Source organism: Danio rerio, chromosome 18, assembly GCF_052040795.2.
Source record: "Danio rerio strain M-AB ecotype USA chromosome 18, GRCz13ab, whole genome shotgun sequence".
Lineage (NCBI taxonomy): Eukaryota > Metazoa > Chordata > Actinopteri > Cypriniformes > Danionidae > Danio > Danio rerio.
This window is the reverse complement of record NC_141038.1, coordinates 7,059,670-7,084,995: the sequence shown is the minus strand read 5'-3', so window position 1 is coordinate 7,084,995 and position 25,326 is coordinate 7,059,670. Positions and strand designations below refer to the sequence as shown.

Below are 25,326 nucleotides of genomic sequence, written 5' to 3'. Positions count from 1 at the left end.
CTTTTTCAAAAATGTTTGAAAATGGAAAAAGATGGGGGAGTTTAATATATTTTTTTCAATTTTAATATGATTTCAATAGGAGGACAAACATTTTTAACGATTTTTTAAATGCTGTCAAAGTGTGTAGAATTAATATTTAATTTCAACATTTCTGTCAACGAAGATTGTCATAGCCTGCGACACACGTTTCTATCCGCAGGGCGGGATGCCAGGCAGGTGGCTGTTGTAAACAAACCGGAAGATAATAAAGCATGGAAAACCGTACACAGATGGTGACTACATGAAGGAGTCATTCATCAACATACTAGAACACCTATTTGCAGAATTCAAAAACAAAATCAAGATAATACAAAAAAATAAAGATATACCTCTCTCCGCAAAGACAGTGAAGGAAAGGGCTATTAAAATGGCAGGTAACATCACCGATCAGCAAACCAAGGACATTAATTCAGTGCCAGCATACTAAATTGCCTGTGATGTGACCGATATTCAAAGCGCTTTTATGCAGGTATGTGAACTCTGATGGGCCGCAAGAAGAAATGATCAAATTAATACCACTGAAAGGAGGCTGTGCTGAAGTGTTTAAATGACAGCGAAATAAACACCAACCACCTTATTTCAGTGGCTATTTAATCATGAAGGCTCATTATGTACTTATAGCCAACTTACTAATTTTTTTAGTAGGCTAATATAGATAAATACAGCATGCGTTTCCTTCATTATAAGGCTTATATAAGGCTTTACATTTTTAGCGGCTCCAGACATATTTGTTTTTTGTTTTTTTTTGGTCCAATATGGCTCTTTCAACATGTTGGGTTGCCGACCCCTGGTCTAGACCATGTCTACATGCATCAATGCATTGAGTTGCTGTCATGTGATTGGCTGATTGACAGTTGGAAAGGTGTACCTAATAAAGTGGCCGGTGAGTGTGTATAAAGAGAGATTCCTAATTTCTAATAAATATTAATAATTTATATAAACAAGTTTATTTACAAGATAATAAAAAATAAACTAATAAATAACAATATTATCAATAATAATATAAACAAAAAAATAATCATTAAATCAAAAACATCATTGGTAAAATAAAAATAAAAACTTCTATTTTTCTGTAATGTTTATAATCTAATATCTAATCTAAAAGTCTTAGATTAGGACAACATAGCAACTTATTTTCCATAGAAAAAGTGGATTCTTGTAATGAAATGCATTAAAATGACGTTGAATGAAATGATCTTGAAGTAAAACGATCCAAAAAAATACAGACAATAAAATGTCAAACACTTTAACATAAAAAAACACATTCAATGATGCTAAAATAATGTCACCACATTGCTTTTGACCACCATAAATACAGTAATTCAGTACACAAAGCGTTTGTTACAATCTGTCGTTTATTTGAGGTAGTGATGACAGTTATTACTTTTTCATAAAAGAGTTAAAGAAATGTTTCCAGCAACATTACAACAAATCAAGTGTCATACAAAGCCCTGTACTATCAAATTTATTAATATGTTTATGGCACGCGTACTGTACACGGTGAATAATCATTCAAAACCAAACAAATATTCTCCTCTAAAAAGAAACATTCATTTTAGATGAAAAGAGCCACCAAAACATTTGGAAAAACATTCTCGCCTCATAATCATAAATATCTTCCCTTTTCTCCAGCTAATTTCACAGATCAATTTCCTTGGCACCTCATAGAGCAAACACATGCTCTACTCAAATCAACAGGTATAAATGTGCAAAATAACAGCACTTCATATTACAATTTGACTCATTAAAGGGATAGTTCACCCAAAAAATAACCTTCTGTAATTATTTGTAATTATTACTCGCTCTTGATTTGTTACAATGAAGTTTTGATGTTTTTGTTCCGTTAAACACAAAAGAAGATATTTTAAAGAATGTTGAAAACCTGTAACCATTCTATGGAAGTCAATGGCTGCAATTTAATCAAATACTAAACGATTACTAAAGAAGTCAATGGATACAGGCTTCCAGCATTCTTCAAACTATCTTTTTTTGTTTTAAACCGAAAAAAAAAAAATCTCAAACTGGTTTGGAACATGTGAATGACAGAATTTTAATTCATTAACAAAAAAACAGTTTGAGCTTTTTTTCAGTTAAAAAAAAGAAGATATTTTGAAGAATGCTGGAGACCTGCAACCATTGACTTCCATAGTATTTGTTTAAAAAGCAGCCATTAACGTCTATAATAAGAACAACAAATACAATGGAAGTCAACAGCAGCTTTTTTTAACAAATAAACAAATACTATGGAAGTCAATGGTTACAGGTTTCCAGCATTCTTCAAAATATCTTCTTTTCTTTTAAACCAAAAAAAAAAAAAAAAAAAAAACTCAAACTGGTTTGGAACATGTGAGTGACAGAATTTTCATTTATTTACTAATACTAAACAAATAAACAAATGGCTGCTTTATATTTTGAAGAATGCTGGAAACCTGTAACCATTGGCCTCCATAGTATTTGTTTAGTATTTGCTTAAAAAGCAGCCATTGACATCCATAGTAGGAACAACAAATACTGTAGAAGTCAACGGCTGCTTTTTAAACAAATACTAAACAAATGAACAAATAATATGGAAGTCAATGGTTACAGGTTTCCAGCATTCTTAAAAATATCTTCTTTTCTTTTAAAGAAAAAAATAAATAAATTCAAACTGGTTGAGTGGCAGAGTCGCACTCAAACATGTGCGTGACAGAATTTTCATTTTTTAACAAATAAAAAAATGGCTGCATTATGTTTCTACAGAATGCTGGAAACCTTTTACCATTGACTTCCATAGTATTTGTTCAGTATTTTTTTTTTTTAAGCAGCCATTAACATTTATAACAGGAACAACACACACTACGGAAGTAAATGGCTGCTTTGTAAACTAATACTAAACAAGTGAACAAATGGATGATTTTATTTTGAAGAATGCTGGAAAGCTGTAACCATTGACTTCCATAGTATTTATTTGTTTAGTATTTGTTTAACAACCATAATAAGAACAACAGATACCATGGACGTCAATGCCTGCTTTTTAAACAAATACCAAACAAATAAACAAATACCATGGAAGTCAATAGTTACAGGTTTCCAGCATTCTTCAAAACATCTTCTTTTCTTTTAAACCGAAAATATTAAAAAAACTCAAACTGGTTTGGAACATGTGAGTGACAGAATTTTCATTTATTAACAAAAACTGAACAAATAAACAAATAGCTGCTTTATATTTGCTTAGTATTTATTTAAAAGCAGCCATTAACATCCATAATAGGAACAACAAATACTATGAAAGTCAATGGAAGAATGTTGGAAACCTGTAACCATTGACTTCCATAGTATTTGTTTAGTATTAGTTTAAAAAGCAGCTATTAGCATCCATAACAGGAACAACAAACACTATAGAAGTCAGTGGTTGTTTTGTTTTTAAACAAATACTATGGAAGTGAATGGTTACAGGCTTCCAGCATTCTTCAAAATATCTTCTTTTCTAATAAACCAAAAAAATGGTTTGCAAGTAAATGATGACAGGTTTCATTTCTGGGTCAACTATCCCTTTTAACTAGGCTGGTTAGACCTATAATAAGGTTAATATTTACAGCTCTTGGATCATATCTGATCCAGAAGCAGCTACAGTACAGTTTTTGGGTTTTGAGGCCTAGTCTTACTTGTTCGTGTTGTTCAGAAAGTGCTCTGCTGGAGGCAGTGGCAGCCGCAGCCGGTGGGACAGACGTCTTGTGAGCGGAACCAGTCCATCATGTGGCTGGTGTGTCCACCGTGGCCGCAGCTCAGGCAGAAGTTGGAGGAGCCGCGGACGGCCACATGGCAGATGGAGCACTGGAAGGTGAAGCGCTTGCAGACGGCGCACTGTGTGCCGCGAGCCTGACTGCGACAGTGACAGCAGTAAACGCCAAACTCTGCACAGCAAAGAGACCCCAGTCACAAATGCAGTGTTAAACATTTGTCGAAGAGTTTAACATTCACCCACACTGCAGATATTACTGATTTTAGACCAGGGATCACCAAACTTGTTCCTGGAGGGCCGGTGTCCTGCAGATTTTAGCTCCAACCCTAATCAAACACACCTGAACCAGCTAATCAAGGTCTTGCTAGTTATACTTGAAACACCCAGGCAGGTGTGTTGAGGCAAGTTGGAGCCAAACCCTGCAGGGCACCGGACCTCCAGGAACGAGATTGGTGACTCCTATTCTAGACTAATGTTGTGCCCCTTGAAGTACAAATGAAATCGAAACGAACCATATTGATTTTGTTAGCTCACGTTGGCTAGTTTTTAAAAGGTTTTGTATTTGTATTGCATTAATATCGAATTCGGAAGGTTAAGGTTATTATTTACCATAACTTTATTAGTTACTTTACATGTTAAAAGCTATTAGTTAGTTAATTAGTTAAAGTTAGCACATACTGTATGAACATAACTTTCGCCTCACAGCAAGAAGGTTGCTGGGTCGCTGGTTCGATCCTCGGCTCAGTTGGCGTTTCTGTGTGGAGTTTGCATGTTCTCTCTGCGTTCGCGAGGGTTTCCATCGGGTGCTCCGGTTTCCCCCACAGTCCAAAGACATGCGGTGCAGGTGAATTGGGTAGGCTAAATTGTCCGTAGTGTATAAGTGTGTGTGTGTGTGTGGATGTTTCCTAGAGATGGGTTGCGGCTGGAAGGGCATCCGCTGCGTAAAAACTTGCTAGATAAGTTGGCAGTTCATTCGGCTGTGGCGACCCCGGATTAATAAAGGCACTAAGCCGACAAGAAAATGAATGAATGAGCAGGCTGTTAAAACACCGGGCGCGCAGAGCACATAAGCAGCGCAAAACGCTCAAGGCCGTTAGTAAACCATTCAAAAAAGGCCACTTAACCAATATTTTATTTTCAATAAACTACAGAACAAACCACTGTAATACAATGATTTGCCTAATTACCCTAAACTGATTAATTAATTAAGCGTTTAAATATCACTTCCAGCTGAATACTACAATCTTGAATAATATCTAGTCAAATGTGATGTCCTGTTATCAGGGCAAAGAAAAAGAGAAATCAGTTATTAAAACTTTTATGTTTAAAAATGTGTTGAAATAAAATCTTCCTTCTGTTAAACCGAAATTGAGGGACAAAATATACAGATGGGGCTAATAATTCAGGAGGGCTAATACTTCTGACTACAGTTTGATTTATTGGACGATCTGAAGTTGAGGGTTTCAATTTTCAGGTGAACTCTCTCTTTAACTTACCTATGCCTTTGTGTGGCTCTGGAGGGCAGGAAACAAATTTAAGCACCTCTGCCCTCTTGTCCTTCATGCCCCAGCGGTGCAGGATCTCTCCGTAACACTTCTTGAAGTCGTCAAACTGCCAGGAATTGGAGGGGTCCAGTAACCTGAGGACCAGAGGAGATCTTTATAGGTGCAGCATGTAGTATTGACACCTAGTGGCTAATTTATGTATTGCAGTCCATATTCAAAATAGTAGATAAGGTGTTATTGTTTTTCATGTGTCCCCTCCTTCGACTTGACACACATGCAGGTTGCCAGATTGACAACACAAGAAAAAAAAACGAACATGCCAGGTGATCAAGCCTTACACTTTAAGCTCATCAGTTAATATTTACATCGCTAATATTTGTATTGTTTGCTAATTAAAAACCTCTCATGTGAATTTTAATAACTGTGAATCTGCACATCATTTCATATTTTTGGGTGCATATATATATATATATATATATATATATTAGGGATGTAACGGTATTGTAAATACCGTCATACCGCAATATAAATTTTTTTCGATATTACCGAAGTCGCATGACTCTGTAAAACTATAGGTCTTCTGAGAAAATTTGCTCAGGCGAATGAAGCGAACGGGAGGTAGCGAAAACTACAATTCCCATCAGCCCATGCTTGACCATCATCCCTTGTGGTCTGTTGTCGCTACAGATCCAGTAATGCGGAAATGGAGTGTGCTGCTAGAAGCGGGGATGAAAAAGAGCTGGAAAACTCTAAAGCGGGTGTTGTCGCGGCGCGCGTACTGAATAGCGGTGTTGTCGCGCAAGTTCTTATCAGCTGTGTTGTCGCGCGAGTTCTTATCAGCTGTGTTGTCGTGCGAGTTCTTATCAGCTGTGTTGTCGTGCGAGTTCTTATCAGCTGTGTTGTCGCGTGAGTTCTTATCAGCTGTGTTGTCGCGCGCGTACTGAATAGCGGTGTTGTCAGCACACTGTTCAGATTGATGCAGACATGAGACTTCTATCTTACTCATGGTTTGTCCTCTCAAGTGGGGGAAAGACAATACACAACGTTACCCACTGCTGTCAACCTGGGCCAAGTCATTTCTCTCTTGTCCCAGAAACCTCAGTGCCAAATGAGAGGGGTTTTTTTCTGTTGCAGGGGACATTGTAAATGCTCAGAGATACCAGGTTTTACCAGATTATATTTATATGATAATTTTCCTTTAAATCTATCTCTATCTAAGTGAGTGAGTGATTAAATGTTGAATGTGATGAGTTTTCAACACTACTAAATTGAAACTTTATTTTTTTTTACATGGTTTAATATTTTGTTGTTAGTAAAATTGAAGTTCCTGGTTCAAAGCTTACAGATAGATGGCTAATTTGTATGTCATTGACACTTTTGACACTTTTTTGGAGTATTTTCATAAGTTTTGTTTTTTCCTGTAAATGATTCAATAAATACCGTACCGTGACATTCATACCGAGGTATTACCGTACCGTGAAATTCTGATACCGTTACATCCCTAATATATATATATATATATATATATATATATATATATATATATATATATATATATATATATATATATATATATATAGACACCCTTCAAGACTGAACAGAAATATGCGCTTCTTCACAAAGGCAACCCCGGGTGCTGACATATAACTGGATAACTGGTAGTGGGCTGGTTATAAAGGCCAAAAAAAAAAAACAATCGGAAATTGAACGCACATATTTAAAAGAGAATAACTGACTTTGGCATTGTTCCTCAGATAAACAAGTATGTTTATTTAGCATGTTTCTTAAATATCTGCAAACATATTATGGTATTTTTATGCTTTAAAAGAGTCAAAATAGAGGGCAACCCCAGATGCTGAGGTTACTGATAGTGGGCTGGTTATAGAGGCCACAACAAAACAAACATCCTGACATGGCACACACATACAGTATTCAAAGGAGAATAACTGACTCTAGCGTTGTCTCTCAGATAAACAAGTATGTTCACTTACAGTAGCATGTTTCTTAAATATCTGCAAACATGTTATCGTATTTTTATGCTTTAGAAGAGTCAAAATAGAAGGCAACCTCAGATGCTGAGGTTACTGGTAGTGGGCTGGTTATAGAGACCATAAATAAACAAACAAACATCCTAACACACATATTTAAAGGAGAATATCTGACTTTAGCGTTGTTTCTCAGATAAACAAGTATGTTCATTTGGCTTGTTTCCTAAATATCTGCAAACATATTTTGGTATTTTTATGGTTTAGAAGAGTCAAAAATGTAAATACAGCACAATTAAAGTCTCGTTCTTTATGTTTGAAGGTATTAAAGTGATGTTAGTGTGTTCGGTCAAACCTTTTGTTCATGTCGTGCTGCTCTTTTTCTCGTTCTCGCGGGTCTGTGTAAGTCTGGTTTGCATAGCGATAGTCATCCGGAGTAGATTCTCCCCATGAAGGAGGATGTTCTGACTCACGTCCACCTGAAAAAGGAAACAACAAACTCCAAATAATATCTACAACAACATTTAAAATAACATTTTTTAATAAATTAAACTTTTAAAAAAGTAATAATAACAATAATAATCCTTCTTAATATTAATATTCTAATTATGATTTGGAAATAATAGAACACTACTATTAAATACAATTAATACAAACAATCAGACCAACCAACTGATCAACTAATTAAATAATTAATGTAACTAAATAAATAATAAAATCTGAAATCTGAATTTTCTTAATCTTATTAATTGCAAACCAAATAACAATACAAATTATTATTTGACACAAATTTACAATAATTATTTTGTTATTTAACATAATTGTCAAATGTTTGCACATTTATAAATGCATTAGCTTACAGAAGTGTTTTTCTTATGTCATTAAATAATTAAAAACTGCTTACTAATCTTATTCATAGCAAACCAAATAACAATAGAAATTAATATTAATTATTATAAATTACACAATTACACAAAATAAATAATCAAATGTTTGCACAATTTTAAATGCATTAATTTAAATGACAGATGCACATATTCGTATATAATTAAATATTTAATGTAACATAGTAGTAATTAAATAAATTAATAATAAATAATAGATTGTCGTATAAAATTTCCTATTAATCTTAATTGCAAACCAAATAACAATATAAACTACTGTGAATTAATATTTATAATTAATTTGAATAATTACTTATGTTCGCACATTTATAAACGCATTATTTCACATGATATCCGCGAGTTTTCTTGTCATTAAATACCTAAATATTATTATTTAATTTTTTTTAGGTTTATTATACATTTTTTTTAATTATTATTTAGTAATGTTAATATTATAAATAAATACACAACAATCTTACACAAAATAAATGATCAAACGTTTTGTACATATATAAATGCATTAAATAACATGACAGACGCAATTTTTCATCAATTAACAATCACTAATCCAGCCCAATCTGTTGTTATAAAACCAAAGAAGAGGGTAAAAACCAATTCACACCACCACACAATAAAGATTTTGCTTCTTTCATAAACACTAAACTCTATGAATGAAATCTCACCTGTGTTCCAGGGAGTGTTTGCAGAGTCTGAGGTGCTTGAACACGATCCAGAAGTGACAGAACTGGAGGTGAAACTGGGCTAAAAGAGAATTCATTTATAAAAGCAAACATATAAACACAAAATGTCTTTGTAAAGTTTTAGCTCAAAATACCCCACAAATAATGTTTTATAGGTCTTTGAAAGGTTCAGTGGTTAGTACTGTCGCCAAACAGCAAGAAAGTTGCTGGTTCAAGTCCCGGCTGGGCCAGTAGGCATTTCTGTGTGGAGTTTGCATGTTCTCCTTGTGTTGGCGTGGGTTTTCAACAGGTTCTCCGGTTTCCCCCACAGTGCATGCGCTATAGATGAATTGGATTAACATAATTGGCCTTAGTATATGTGAGTGAATGAGTGTGTATGGATGTTTCCCAGTTCTGAGTTGCAGCCGGCAGGTCATCTGCTGTGTAAACATATGCAGGATAAGTTGGTGGTTCATTCCGCTGTGGCGACCCCGATGAATAAAGGGACTAAGCCAGAGGAAAATGAATGAACTCTTTAAAACTGCCCCATTTAGGCTTTCATACAAATTGTGTCATTTTAAATTCAAGTGAGATTTCTAAAGGCGGAGCTATAAACACATATGCCTCAGCATAGCAGCAGATTCAAAACAGGACTAAAGTTATCTCTGTGAAAAACTGAAAATATCAAAAGAAGCATCTCAGAAGAAGACTATAGACTCTATAGAGACTACAGTGTTTATTTGTGCATCCTAAAACTCCACATCTTTAACGCCTCTTAGTCACTGACATTATTTTCTGCTGGAACGGTGTGAAAACCCTAATGGTGGATGACTGCTTCTCACTCAGGGCTGTTTAAGGTAATGAGGAAGAGGTCATCACTAATGGGCGGGGCTTTCCCTCTCTGATGACATGTACAAAGGGAGAATGTCAATCAAAGCGTTTCTGCAGACTGTTGGAATAAAATAGAACTAATTGACTTTTACCATTAGAGGCTGGCTATATATTTACAAACTATTGTCACACAACTCTTTATAAAAGTGAATTTAGCACAATAGGTCCCCTTTAAAGCAACTTTCAGCAGCCAAAAAACACATTTCTTTTCATGCATTTGTGAATTCTGGGATTTTGTCAGTCTAATGTAAAGTCAAAATCCAAAAATACATCTTTAAGTGTGCATTTTGTTGCACTTCATCAGTTTGTCTGTAGATTTCGAATCTAGGGCCATATATACTTGCAACATAAAAGAAAGTTTTGCAAAACAAAAAATAAAGTATTGAGCAAAAAAAATGTCAAATAATGCAAATCTCAAAAAAAAAAAAAAAAATAAAAAAGGGAAAATTGAGTATTGAGAAATAAAAAGGAATTTTGTAAACAAAAATTTAGAATTGCAAATAAAAATCAAGTAGTGCAAAAAAATGTTTTTTTTTTGCAAATTTTAAAAAATATACATATATTTGCGAATTTTTCCCCCAGTATTGCCTTTACAAAACCTCTCAATTCAAGTCAATTGCAACGCTTATTTTGATGTGCTTTTCAGTTTGCAATGCTGTTTTCTTTTTGCACTTCACATTTCTGTGGGTTTCAATTTCTGGCCCCGATTTGGCAAGGGGGCGGAGTGACAGGAACTGGGGTGTGTACGGCATGCCTCCTCTGAAGCGACATCATCAACTGGAGACATCTTGACACAAAGAAAATCAGCCATGAATCGCTGTCATGAATCTAATCGAGAATAAGTAAAATACCTGAATCTTTTGTTTTTGGGGGGATGTTTAAATGGTCAAACAGTAAAACTCGCAAATCAAAATGAGCGTTGTAATTGGCTTGAGAAGTTTTGCAAAGGCAATATTGGAAATATTTTTTGGAAATATATGTATATTTTAAAAAAAAATTGCTAATACACAGTTGAAGTCAGAAATATTAGCCCCCCTTTGATTTTTTTTTTTTTTGCTTTTTTAAAATATTTTCTAAATGATGTTTAACAGAGCAAGGAAATTTTCACAGCATATCCGATAATATTTTTACTTCATGAGAAAGTCTTATTAGTTTTATTTCGGCTAGAATAAAAGCAGCTTTTAATTTTTTAAACACCATTTTAGGGACAAAATTATTAGCCCATTTAAGCTATTTTTTTCCCACAGTCTACAGAACAAACCATTGTTATACAATAACTTGCCTAATTACTATAACCTGCTTAGTTAACCAAATTAACCCAGTTAAGCCTTTAAATGTCACTTTAAGCTGTATAGAAGTCTGTTGAAAAACATCTAGTCAAATATTATTTACTGTCATCATAGCAAAGACCAAATAAATCAGTTATTAGAAATGAGTTATTAAAACTATGATGTTTAGAAATGTGTTGAAGAAATCTTCTCCCTGTTTAACAGAAATTGTGGGAAAAAATAAACAGGGGGCTAATAATTATGACTTCAACTGTATATAGATATTTTTTGCACTACTTGATATTGATTTGCAGCTCTTTTTTTTTTGTTTGCAAAATTCCTTTTTATTTCTCAAAACCCAATTTTCCCTTTGCGATTTTTTTTGAGTGTTGCATTTTTACATTTTTTTGCTCAATACTTTATTTTTTGTTTGCAAAATTTTCTTTTATGTTGCAAGTACATATGGCCCAGTTCTTACATTCGTTACACACCCCAGGTGTATTCATATCTATCATCTGAAAGCTTTTTTAGGGATCATATGTTCATACATAATATGCCTGATTATAAACATTTTTATTTTAGAAAAAAAAAAAAGTACAGTATTTTCAAAGTGATAAAAATAGAACCTCAAAATTACTCTGTAAAGCCTTTGACTCTAATAGGGTTAAACACACTTTAATATTCAAACTTCTGTGCTAGAAACATGCAAATTAGTGAATGTTTCATTAATTAACGCCTTATTGGCATATTTGAACATAACGTAAAAAATATAAACTGCAAAAAAGTTAGCAATTCTTACTGTGATCATTCAACTGGGTGATGAATATTAGTTATTCTTTTACACTGTTCACCTGCATTGCTTTTTGCCTTTCACATTTTCAATTTCTCAGTAGCGGAAGTTGTCAAAGTTGGGAAAACTTAAAGTACAGTGAACGGAAGAGTACAACAAATATTTTTTTTACAATCCTATTTGGTGAAATAATAAAAGAAAAACTCCACGATGGTGTTATAAAGACTTTCAGGAAAAGGAAAAAAATATTGAGTGAGATTGATGACGGCAGCCAGAGGAGAGGATAATGTCAAATTTACTGTCCCGGCACTGTGTAAGAAACACCATAAGTGGTAATTGTTTTTTTAGAGGTTGGTAATTATTTGTATTTTTTTTTGTAACTTGATGCAGTGAGGATATAATACATGCATAAATACATATAAATGTTCAAAAGTTTTTTTTAAAAATCCAAATATTAAAAACTTTCAAGGATTTAAGATGCTGATGACTGTTAAACGCGTCTTGTGAAAAAGGTCTATTGTGTGGTTTTCTCAGAGTCGGTACAGAATTGATGAACTGATAAATGAATTTGTGCAGACGTACATATCGTGAGTGGTGTGGCGTGAAGACCGCCGGCCGTGGCTGCTGATGTCCATAAAGAGTGAAGTATTCCTGAGGACTTCCGTGACCTCTGAACACACTACACAACATGGCCAGACTCTGAACATCGCTCAGCTGACTGTAGTGCTCAAGCCTGCAGAAGAAACAGACAAATGCTAAGATCACATGAAAATGAGGATAAGTTCAGAAATTATAGATATACAGTTGAAGTCGGAATTTTTAGTTCTTCTGAATTATTATTTGTTCCGGAAGGAAGAAAAGAAGATTTTTTCAACACATTTCTAAACATAATAGTTTTAAAAACTCATTTCTAATAACTGATATATTTTATCTTTGCTATGATGACAGTAAATAATATTTTGCTGGATATTTTTCAAGATACTTGATTGAGTAGCTTTATTTGGGCAAAGCAAAATTAAGACATGTTTAAAATGATTTAAGACAACAACAACAACAACATTTCAGTGAATTCAGCAACTTTTTAAGGTCTAAAAGCTTGTTTTTAAAATTGTTTGTTAAAATGTAAAACATTAAGGCTTGGTTTCACAGACAGGGCTTAGACTATTTAGGATTAGGCTATAGTTCAATTAAGACATTTAGGTAATTTTTATAAACATACTTAGTGAAAAAAACATTACTGGTGTGTATCTTGAAACAAAAAGGCACTGATATATTTAAAAATCAATCAGTGCAATTTTATTTTATTTGAAAGAGCTCAGACTTACATTTTAGTCTAGGACTAGGCTTAAGCCTTGTCTGTGGAACCGGGGGTAAGACTTTCCAGCAGACACTGTGTATATTGTTGTTGAGTATTGCAATGACGAATAATCTTACAATACATTTCCTTAGAAAAAAATGCTATTTTTCACTATTTATTTTAAATCATTAATTTATTTGACATTAAAATAAACAGGTAAAGATACTTTTCAGATCTAATTCAATCCAGTTTAGACAAAAAAAAGCTGTGTCAAAGTGCAAACATTTAGTCTTAAAAACACTATGACTAAGTGAAAACCTCAGCAGCCATTCGGACTCTGATTGACTGTTGTCATTTTCCTCTCTCATCTCGAACCCCACAATAAGTACATAAATTCAACTCTGGGCTCAAAATCAATATCATTTCCCTCAATTTTCTAAATTTCAGCATCATAGGGTGGATAATGCACACATAATGTTGTCCCGGGTTGAGAAGCAACTCACAGTGTCTCCAGCAGGTGTCGCCCAAATGGATGTTTGGCCCAGGGAGTTCCAGCATCAGGGTCTGGGTCAGGACTCAGGTTAAGATTAGTGGACGCTGAGGCGAGTGCCCATACCTGAAACATAAAGTGTGAAACAGTGGTAAATTAGCAGTACAGAAGTGTGTCTGTGTTTTCACATCTTATTATAACCTATCATTTAGATTCAGTTGAAATCAGACTTGTTAGCGCTCCTGTTTTTTTTTTCTTTTTCAGATATTTCACAAATGATGTTAAACAGAGAAAGGAATTTTTCACAGTATTTTCTTTAAAAAAGTCTTATTGATGCATTTTAAGGTTCATATTATTAGTTCCCTTAAGAAATTTACTGGCGGCTGTATAAGCACTTCACTGCATATCGTACTATGTATGGCTGTCTTCTGCATGTGACAAATCAAATCTGAACTTGAAAAGCATGAATTTGAAAAGCATTTCTTTTACGCATGTATAATGATTATGTCCACCAGCGCTGTATTAATTTAATTAAAATACAATGATATGAATGTTTTATCTTTTTTAGTGTCTTTTGTTTACCTTTTAATGAAAAGAGAGGGAAAAGATTGGAAAACCAGAGGGTTATTGGTGCTAACATGGTGCCACAAATGTTATTCAGTGCCACAAGATACTTCACAAATCATTCTAATATTATTATTTGGTGGTTGCTTATGAAATTTTAATAGTTATTAGGTTTTCTGCTTGTTAAATGTTCCTTTAGTAGCAAATAGGCATATTAGATTGCTTGCTGATTAATTCTGTGATGAAAAAGACTGATGTAATCATGCTGAAAGTTCAACTTTGCGTTGCATAAATTAATTACATTAATAATATTCCAACAGAAAACCTCTTTGAAAAATGTAAAACATAAAATCAGTTTCAAAACATTTTTAAGGAAATAAGGATGGTGTTTGTGCCTTTAATTTGATAAAAAAAACTTTATATGAAATGATGAAACTGCAATTCAGAAGAATCAGAAACTTTGTCATTGTACAAAATACAACGAAATTTACGTTTGCCCTTCCCTTTAGTGCATTTCTATTTATTTAAAACAACAACAATAACAACAAGAGATAAAAAGGTAAAATGGCAACAATAATTAATTATAAAAGCAGTAACAATACAATACTAAAGGGGCATATGATGTGCATATAAAGTGCATTTTCTAGCAGCTTTTAAATTTAAAAGTGACTAAAATGTGGGCCAGAAATGCATACGATTTAATGTCCATGCGTATAAAGTGGCAAGTGCATTTCCTAGCAGCAAGTTAAAAAGTGAGTAAGATTAAAAAGGTTTTGGCCAGAAACACCCTCAATTTAATGTCCATTCATTATTGCAACAGCCCTTGAATTTGTACTATTTTTTTGTCTGCTTGTTTTATTGTATCGTCTCCCCGTAGGTAACCCCAAAGGTATACACATAATTAAAAATATGTATACATGTATGAATTATTATATTATAAACTTGTTATAGACTTATGAATAGAGACACTTCATCTCAACTACGGCTGGTGGAGATGTGATATAAACTGGCTATTTTTTTTGAAGGGGAGGAGCTTCATGTTTCAGCTGAAATGACATCACACATCAAACATTGGCCTCAAGAGGACCTTCAAAGTCTCTTATTTATTTATTAAGTTTAACATGGATTTTACTGTGTGATGTAATTTGTTATGTTTCTCATGACAAACACACCTTGACTATATAGGCAATTTATTCGTTTTAATGGGTAAATATAATATTAACAAATGTAATTTTTCTGCATCATTACCTAATATGCAGAATTTTTCTGTGACTTAAATTATTTACTAGAAAACAAAATGCTTACAGTAAAAAAATGTACAAATATAAAGGACTCAAAATATTATATGACTTGATAATTTATTATTATTATAAATTTTTCTATTATTTAATATTCATTGCTTCCCTGTTTTACTACTGAACTTCATGTCATCCAATATCATGGTTATTAATATGATTGCATTGTTAAAACAATAAAATTAAATAAAATATTTAAATAAACAATTAAATAAATGAATAAACAAATAAAGGACTTTCATAGTCGAGCACATACCTTTACTAAATCACATACCTTTGCTAAATCTCTGCGCGCCACAGCTAAGGCCGCCGCCCCATTTTTCTGACACGTGTCCTGTATGTCATTAACATTCAGCCTAAGGGAAAGAAAAACAAATATGCAGCAGATCAAGATGACATTTGGGCAAATCGATGCCACAATAAAGCAGAAGTCGCATCATTTGAGTCTGAGTGTTTGCTAACATACACATAGGTCTCCCCGAGGGCTTTGTGCACAGACAGCAGACACGAGATCTCCTGGATGATGACTTTTCCAGCCAGTTTGATGGGTCTGTTGCTGTAATCTCCTCCCTCTCTCTTGCCTTTCCAGCGCCGTGATTTCTGAACACAGTAAATAGTTTAGATTAACCGAAACAACAACAAAAAACAAAACATTGCAAGTTCTGAATGGGACGGTATAAGAAATCTCATTGAAAAGCATAATAAAGAAGAATTATGCATAAAAATAAATTATTATTGTAATGTTATCAATAATAATTATTATTATTGTTTTAATTTTTGTCTTGCAATTAATATAACTACAATGCAAACAATAATTATAATAATAATACATTTCATATTATTGCATTCATTATTATAGCTATTTTTTTAATTATGTAATGTAATCAATAATAATAATTTTTATTATTATTAATTATTATTATCATTATTATTACTGTCTTGCTATTAATATATGAATTAACTGAAATGCATTTCTTAATTTTTTTTGTAATGTAATCAATAATATTAATAATAATCATTGTTATTATTATCTTGCAATTAATATATTAATTAACTGCACTGCAAATAATAACATTAAAACATTTCAGATGATTGTTTTTATTATTATAGTTTTTATTTTTTTATTATGGAATGTAATCAATAATATTAATAATAATTATTGTTATTATTAATAATTATCATTAATAATTATTATTATTAATATTATTTTCTTACATTTAATATATTAATTAACTGCACAGCAAATAATAAAAATTATAATTATAATAATAACAATAATAATAATAATAATAATACATTTCAGATTATTGGATTTATTACTATAGTTTGTATTATTATTTTTATTTATGTAATCAATAATAATAATAATAATAATAATAATAATAATAATAGTTAATGTTAATTATTAATATTGTTGTTGTTGTCTTGCAATTCATATATTAATAAACTTCATAATCATATTCATAATAATAATAAAGACATTTCAGATTATTGAATTTATTATTATAATTTTTTATATTATTTCTTTATGTAATGTAATCAATAGTTTTATTATTAATAATAATAATACTTGTTGTTATTAATTATTATTATTATTGTTATCTTGCAATTCATATATTAATTAACTGCACTGCAAATAATAATTATTATTATACCTATATTAGAAGTATTATTATTATTAGTATTAGTAGTAGTAGTTGTTGTAGTAGTAGTAGTAGTAGTAGTAATAATCATAATAATAATATTAATGTCTTGCAATTAATAGATTGACTAACTACACTGAAAATAATAATAATAATAATAATAATAATAATAATAATAATAATAATATTTAAAAATGTCATTATTATTGTTATATGAAAATACAATAAAATAATAATAATAATAATATTGTCATGCAATTAAACTGCACTGCAAAAATAATATTTTAACAAATGTCAGATTATTATTATTACTATATTAATAAATAATTAGATAAATAACAATTAAGATCAATTGAATTATAATATTAAAAGAACCACAATTATCATTATTATAAATTATATATTTAATATTACTAAAATAATAAATACACTTATTTACTAAATGAATTGTTTTAAGTTGTTTTGTATTTGACTAATGCACTAAAGAGAAATAGCTTGAATTACAATAAGCTTTCAAAAAGTCATAAAGATTAACTTAAATAAATTATTGGAAAATATGCAAGCCATCAATTATTATCAGCTCATGTGAAATATAAATCAAACTAATGCCTTTGAGAAAAAAAAAGAAAAACATAAATAAATACCTTAATGATTTATCTGACTTGATTATTTTTTATTTTTTATAAGTCAAAAATTATATACTGCATAAGATACACAAATATACAAACAAACACCTATATTAATATTAATATTTATACTAATGCTGGGCAAAAATAAATCACATACAAAATAATAACAATTTAAATGTGTGTTAAATATTAAATATATAGTTCGAGTCTTGGCTGGGTCAGTTGGCATTACTGTGTGGAGTTTGCATGTTCTCTCCATGTTGGCGTGGTTTTTCTCGGGGTGCTTACGTTTTTCCCCACAGTCCAAACACATGTGCTATATGTAAATTGGGTAAGCTAAATTTTTCGTAGTGTATGTGTGTGAATGAGAGTCAATAATCACACACATACAAGTAAGATATCAATAATACAAATTAAATTTAAATATATATATTTATGTAACAAAATAGTTTTGCATAATTTATTTCTATGTATGTGTGTGTATCACATATACATAATAAATATATATAATACACACACATATATCATGTTAAAACAAACTTTGAATGCGATTAATCACGATTAATCTTTGCCCAGCACTAATAAAAACATTTAGGCATACTATTTACAATGTTAGATCATTTACATGAGACAGAAAGAGCAAAATAAGACAATCTTTCATTTTCATGTTCTCTAAACACCCAATAAATTAGTAATGAATTTTCTTCAAAGCAGAAACTACAGCGCAAAATTACAGAGCTGTGATGATGATGATGTGCCATACATGAAATGTATAACAGCAAATGTAGCCACAACAAAAAAAGTGATTTGGTATTAGAGCAAGTAGAAAAGAGAGAAAGAAAGAGAGGATGAATGGGAAGGCGGGTCGGAGGTCAATACCGGACATTCATGAATAGTCTGCACTGACCAGCGGCGGGCAGCAGACAGAGGCTTCTGATTGGATAAAACACACCACAGCAACATGAGTGAGGGACACAAGCACAGAAACAACAGGAGAAACACGGCACGCAGAAAACAACAGTGACCATCAACTAAGGAAACAAGGCTTTTGGACAGGTGGAATAGGCGGGTGAAAGAGGACATGAGAAAAGCAAAAATCACCACACACACAGTACCTAAACAAAGGGTAGAAAAACATGTTATTCAATCATGGTGGAACAGAGCTGGACAGTGCGGTTAGAGAAAACGTTAAAAATATAAAATAAAATATACAATACAAAATTGGAAAAGAAAGCAACTTATTTAAATGTTTAACTTCCACTAAAATAATAAAAAATAAAACAAAACTATACAGAAATAAAAAAAAAGAATAAAAAGAGGAAACACAACAAGATTGCTAAACGTTAGGTTAATGAAATTAAAATCAATACAGAAAATACTTCTACTAATAAAAAAGATGTTTTTAATTGTTATTATTATTACTTCAGGGTATATGCAGGATTCCTAAAGGTAATTTCATTGCCTTTTCAAGACTTTACAAAGACCTTGTCAAATATTTTACACCTCATTGCCACTTTAAGTTCTAATCAGTATCAAACCTTTAACTTAATTAGCAGCTGTTAATAAACAGTTGTAGTTAAATAAATCAAAGGATCATAAATATTCTAAAAAATAAAAAAACGAATTATTATTTTACTTTTATTTTATTGTTATTTTTTTATTTCTTATTTAAATGTTTAACTAAAATAACTAAAACAGCATATAGAGCATTTTAATGAGGATAATAATAATATTAATATTAATAGAGAGAAAAAAAACGTAAACAAGAAAATTTAAGAAATTTATCAAAATATTAAAATAAAAATTTAAAATGTAAAAAAACAACCTCATTCAATAAAATTATTACACTATTAATACAATTAAATAACATATATTAGCGCTGTTAAAATTAACACGTTAAAGCATGCGATTAATTTTAAATAATTAACGCGTTAAAAAAAATTAACGCAATTAACGCAGTTCAGGTTTTTTTTTACTTCCTGTTGTGGTGGACGTGTGTTTAATATGCAATAAATGTGAATAAGACCAAGGAAGCACTTTTTGAAGGCAAGTTCCAGTATAAAACAATTAGTTGCATCACAAGTTATCCAGAGTTTCATGCAATTTCGGGTGTTTCATTTTTAACTTTCGACATCTGTTGTAAGTTGATACCGCATGGCGAACAGAAAGAAAATCCTCCGCATTTCGTGACTCAGTGTTCCTTTAAGGTAAGGTTTCTTTTAAGGCTACACGGTAGAATTTTAATAAGAGTATTATCTTAATCATATTACAATCGGAGTATTGGTGTCTTATGTAAATGTACTCAGAAAGTCTCTGGTGAAGTCGCGAGCTGTCAAAGACAGGGCATTACTCTGCCTTTCAGCATGAGCCCTCCAAGTTTAGCGTGTTTCCTCATTAAACGCAACGAAAGCGTATGCTTCGCGTTGTTGTGTCAGAATCCTTGTGAAATACAGTAATACTTTAGGACGCTTAGTTTAGGACGCTTAGCAAATTTGAGGAACGTGATCATGCGTGTTGAATCTGAGGGGAGTCGCTCCAGTATGGAAGGCCGTTGGGGCCAAAACGTCTGCAGCGCGTTGTGTGTGTCTGTCTGTGTGTGTGTCTGTGTCAGGCCTGTTGAGGGGTGTCAGAGGTGGAGTGAGCGACGTATCCGAGTAGGGGCGAGAGGGGTGTGCAATGTATTTAACGACCGGTTTGCAAGAAATTATCATTCATTTGCGGGCATTTGGGAGTCTCTGTGCACTTGCGGGATACTCCTAGTCTTAGCAACTGGATGAATGTAAAGGAGGATTAAGCAAATTTGTTTCTACTCTTTAATTAATGTTCTCAACTCACAGCAAAAAAACTTTACAAATGAGAAATAAAACTATATATATATATATATATATATATATATATATATATATATATATATATATATATATATATATATATATAAATATATATTTTTTTTTATCTAATCACAAAACAAACCAATAATAAAGAAGGGGAAAAACACTTAACTAGATTACAGGACCTCAAGTTTAATATACATACTATATATAAACTAATTCCAAAGCTTCTACTAATAAAAAGGAATTTAGTATGTCAATGATACTGAAATGACAGTGCATAAAATATAAAATTATTTAATTGTATTATTTTATCCATTACCTATTCTTGTTATTATTATTCTTTTATTTCTTATTTAAATGTTTAACTTAGACTAAAATAACTAAAACAAAAAAAAAAAAACAGTATATAGACTAGTATATACTATAATTCTAAAACACAATAAAGTAAATAATGATACAAATAATAATAAAGGAAAAAAATAACAGAAAATTTCATATAAAAAATTAAAGTGAAAATGTCAAACATAAATAATTTTATTTAGTAAAAACATCAATAAATCTGTAAAATACATTATTATTAAAATAAAATTATCTAAAAAATAAACATAAAACAAAGAAAAAATAATTATTTTACTTTTATTGTTATTCTAATTTAATTGATTTAAATGTTTAACGTGTACAAAAATAACTAGCAGCATATAGAGCGTTTTAATAATAATAATAATAATAATATAATAAAAGCACAAGAAAATTAAAGAAATATAAGATACAATATTAAAAAAAAAAACTTCAAAATATAAAATAAAACCTGAATAAATCTGTAAAATGTATTATTATTAATAAAATTAAATACAAAAAATAAATAAAACAAAACAATCACAAAACAAAACAAATAAAATAAAAATATACAATAGTAATCAAACAACACCTGACCAGTCTTCTAGCCAGAGTTTTGTATCTGTAATTTTTGTGGCGAGTCTCACCCGCTCTTTGTAGTAGAAGGACGATATGGACACTTGATCTTTGTCTGTGCGGGTCGGGCTGCCGCTGTACAGCCTCAGCGTGGTCTGAGACTCAGTTCGCATCTTCATGGGTGTCATTACACCACTGTGATACGCTGAAAGAGCAGACAGAGACCTACACACAAACACACACACACAAAATACAGCATTATGTTCAACATCAAAAAAGAAAAAACAAACAAAGAGGAATGAATATTGACCTGGGAGTGGGTTCAGTTGGAGGAGTTGCTCGATGCATAGTCATGGGTCGTGTAAAATACACCAAGGAACCTATAATGGACAAATGAAGCAATTCTTTTAAACAATAATATTTACATGATAATTTTAGTTATAAGACTGCAGATTGGCTTTCGCAACATGGACTAAGAAATAAACACACAACTGGAGAAAGAATTGAAAAGCAACAAATCTGTTTTATTCGATTTTAGTTTGATCATACAGAAAATTATTTTTATTATTAAAATAGATTAATATTATATTCTCATAATATCTGCGAGTCGTAATGCTATTTACTTTTTTATTCTAATGTTTTAAATAAATAAATAAATTAATAAACAATAATTATTAGTATAATTATTATTAGTATAATAGTAGTGTAATTATTAGTATTAAACTAATAAATAAATATAAAATAAATAAATAAACAATAATAACTAAATAAATGAATGAATAAACTAATAAATAAAAAAACAAACAAGTGAATAAATAAATAGACAATTAAAACTTACTGAAATGAATGAATAAATAAACTAATAAATAAATAAACTAATAAATATATAAACAAAACAATTTTATTAATAAATAAACAAAAAATAAATTAACAAATAAATATATAAATAAACTAATAAATAAACAAATATACTAATAAGTAAATAAATAAATAAAAACAATAACTAAATAAATGAATAAATAGATAAACTAATAAATAAAAAACATTAATAACTAACTAACTAAATGAATAAATAAATAAACCAATAAATAAATATGTAAATAAATAAACAAGTATATATATATATATATATATATATATATATATATATATATATATATATATATATATATATATATATATATATATATATATATATATATATATATATATAAACTAATAAATAACTAAAAACAATAATAATTAATTAAAGAAATAAATAAATACATAAATCAATTAATTAATTAATCAATTTTCAATCATTCAAATAATTAATCAATTAATTAATCATTTAATCAAATAAATAAACAAATACATTAATTAACAAATAAATAATAATAATTCATTCATTCATTTGTATTGAAATTTTCTTTTGGGGGTTTTATAAAACACAAATTAAAAAAATTAAATAAACTCAATAAATGTGTGTATTAAAATGCATCTAAAATAAATAATGCATATAAAACATCCTTCTTATATTATTCACCTGTCCCGCAGAAACGTGCCCCTGAGGTGCGGGGAAAAGGAATGTTGGCGTCCTGGTACGAGCCGTAAGTGTTGGTCACTCGAGGAAAAGCAGGAAGGGCAGGAGTCACTGGGTTGGTGAGCACATAAGGGTTCGTACCATCTTCCTGAACGCCCATTCAGACACAGAGGAGAAATAATTTCAACCTGATGTCACTGATGACCTTGCTAAGCCCCGCCTCATTAGTTACTGTTATTAACATCAAATAAATAATTGCACAATTCAAAGCACTTCACAGGACCTTTAAACAAAATCCAGAAGTAAGATTCACTGACCATGACTCCATCTGACTCTAGGCAGGACACCAGCTGTCTGACACACGGCTCTAAGCAGTTCTGGTTCCTCTTCACCTTCTGAAGCGACGTATCGGTCAGGATCTACAAAAGAGACATTGCTGCTTCAATATGATACTGAGTATGTGTCAAGACAAGTCTGATGGGTGTCAGAGTTTCAACCTTCTGTATCTTGATCTTCATGGAAGACGAGATGTTTGTTGGAGGGACGAATTGGAAAGATGGAGCTGCATTGTTGGGATATTGGGCAGGGAACTTTACCACGAGCCGAACGCGATTGGCTCCGCAGTCGGCCGACACAAAGCAACTGCGGTTGACGGCATCCATCTACAACAAACATAATGTTACTTTTATTTATTAGAGCTGTGGTGTGAAATCATTTAGATGATGAGTTTACAAAATGTTTTGTTACTGTTTTTAAAAACAGACAGTGCTCTAGGCTAGTTTTTCACAGTAGATTGCACTCTCGGGTGTGCTAGGCTAGTTTTGAACAGTAGATTGCACTCTCGGGTGTGCTAGGCTAGTTTTGAACAGTAGATAGTGCTCTAGGGTAATTTTTTAACAGCAGATGGCGCTCTAGGCTCATTTTTAACGGCAGATACTGATCTAGGCTAGCTGTTTAATAGCAGATAGCGCTCTAGGCTATTTTTAAACAGTAGATGGTGCTCTAGACTAGTTTTTAACAGCAGATAGTGCAGTTACCAATTTTAGCTAGCTGTTTGACAGCGTATAGTGCTCTACGCTAGTTTTAAACAGCAGATGGGACTCTAGGCTAATTTTTAACAGCATATGGTGTTCTAGGCTAGACCTGACAGCATATGGCGCTCTATGCTAGTTTTGAAAACAGATGGCACTCTACACTATTTTTTAACAGCAAATGGCGGTCTAGGCTAATTTTTTTTTTTAAAGGTGGTGTTCTACGCTAGTTTTTAACAACAGATGGCGCTATAGGCTAGTTTTATTTAAGATGGTGTTCTCAGCTAACTTTTAACGGCAGTTGGCGCTCGCTGCTAGTTTTTAACAGCAAATGGCACTCACTGCTAGTTTTTAACAGCAGATGCCGCTCTGCTAATTTTTTTTAAAGATGGTGCTCTAAGCTAGTTTTTAACAGCAGATGGCGCTCTAGGCTAATTTGTTTTTTAAAAGGTGGTGTTCTAAGCTGGATTTTAACAACAGATGGTGCTCTGGGCTAGTTTTATTTAAGATGGTGTTCTAAGCTAACTTTTAACAGCATTTGTCGCTCACTGCTAGTATTTAACAGCAGATGCCGCTCTAGGCTAATTTTTTTTTAAAAAGATGGTGCTCTAAGCTAGTTTTTAACAGCAGATGGCACTCTTGGCTAGTTATTAAAAGCAGATGGTGGGCGGTCTAGGCTAATTTTTTTTTACAGATGGTGTTCTAAGCTAGTTTTTGACAGCAGATGCCGCTCTAGGCTAATTTTTAAAAGCAAATGGCGGTCTAGGCTAATTTATTTTTAAAGCTGGTGTTCTAAGCTAGTTTTTAACAGCAGATGGTGCTCTAGGCTAGTTTTATTTAAGATGGTTTTCTAAGCTAACTTTTAACGGCAGTTGGCGCTCGCTGCTAATTTTTAACAGCAGATGGCGCTCTCGGCTAGTTTTTAACAGCAGATGACGCTCTATGCAATTTTTTTTTTTTTTTAAAGATGGTGCTCTAAGCTAGTTTTTAACAGCAGATGGCACTCGCTGCTAGTTTTTACTAGCAGATGGAGCCCTCGGCTTGTTTTTAACAGCAGATGGTGCTCTAAGCTAGATTTTATTTAAAAGATGATGCTCTAAGCTAATTTTAAACAGCAGATGGCGCTCTCGGTTTGTTTTTAACAGCAGATGGGAGATTTAACAGCTGATCACACTCTTGTAATCTGCTTAAACCTTGCCTAACTTTATTAATGATTATTTTAAGTTCAAGTTGTATTTGTGAACAATTGTAGGCGAGCAGAGAACATGTGTCTGTAAAGCATACAACGCCATCTGCAGTTAAAAACTAAGCTCAGAATTCATTAAAAAAAGGCTAGCGATGATGCA

The 25,326-nt window shown here is 31.7% G+C and overlaps 1 protein-coding gene across 22 annotated transcripts in view; it reads right to left on the bottom strand.

Moving 5' to 3' along the window:
• Positions 1 to 1,376: 1,376 nt before the first annotated feature.
• wdr59 (WD repeat domain 59) overlaps positions 1,377 to 25,326 on the bottom strand; it is a 36,515-nt gene continuing 12,565 nt past the window's right edge. Inside the window, exons 14-28 of one of the 22 annotated variants that reach the window (XR_015514533.1) lie at positions 23,447 to 23,611; positions 23,267 to 23,368; positions 22,953 to 23,097; positions 21,738 to 21,807; positions 21,499 to 21,652; positions 18,561 to 18,614; positions 15,876 to 16,009; positions 15,684 to 15,765; positions 13,564 to 13,676; positions 12,346 to 12,496; positions 8,818 to 8,896; positions 7,606 to 7,729; positions 5,257 to 5,399; positions 2,951 to 3,932; positions 1,377 to 2,158 (exon numbers count right to left, since the gene is read on the bottom strand). Coding sequence is in view for 1 of the 22 variants with exons in the window: in XM_087292799.1 (XP_087148925.1) it covers positions 3,697 to 3,932; positions 5,257 to 5,399; positions 7,606 to 7,729; positions 8,818 to 8,896; positions 12,346 to 12,496; positions 13,564 to 13,676; positions 15,684 to 15,765; positions 15,876 to 16,009; positions 18,561 to 18,614; positions 21,499 to 21,652; positions 21,738 to 21,807; positions 22,953 to 23,097; positions 23,267 to 23,368; positions 23,447 to 23,611 (1,752 nt within the window). In the remaining 21 variants the exon portion in view is untranslated. Of the gene's footprint in view, positions 3,933 to 5,256; positions 5,400 to 7,605; positions 7,730 to 8,817; positions 8,897 to 12,345; positions 12,497 to 13,563; positions 13,677 to 15,683; positions 15,766 to 15,875; positions 16,010 to 18,560; positions 18,615 to 21,498; positions 21,653 to 21,737; positions 21,808 to 22,952; positions 23,098 to 23,266; positions 23,369 to 23,446; positions 23,612 to 25,326 lie in introns of all 22 variants that reach the window. The other 21 variants (XR_015514534.1, XR_015514551.1, XR_015514552.1 and 18 more) reach the window with 21 other exon arrangements.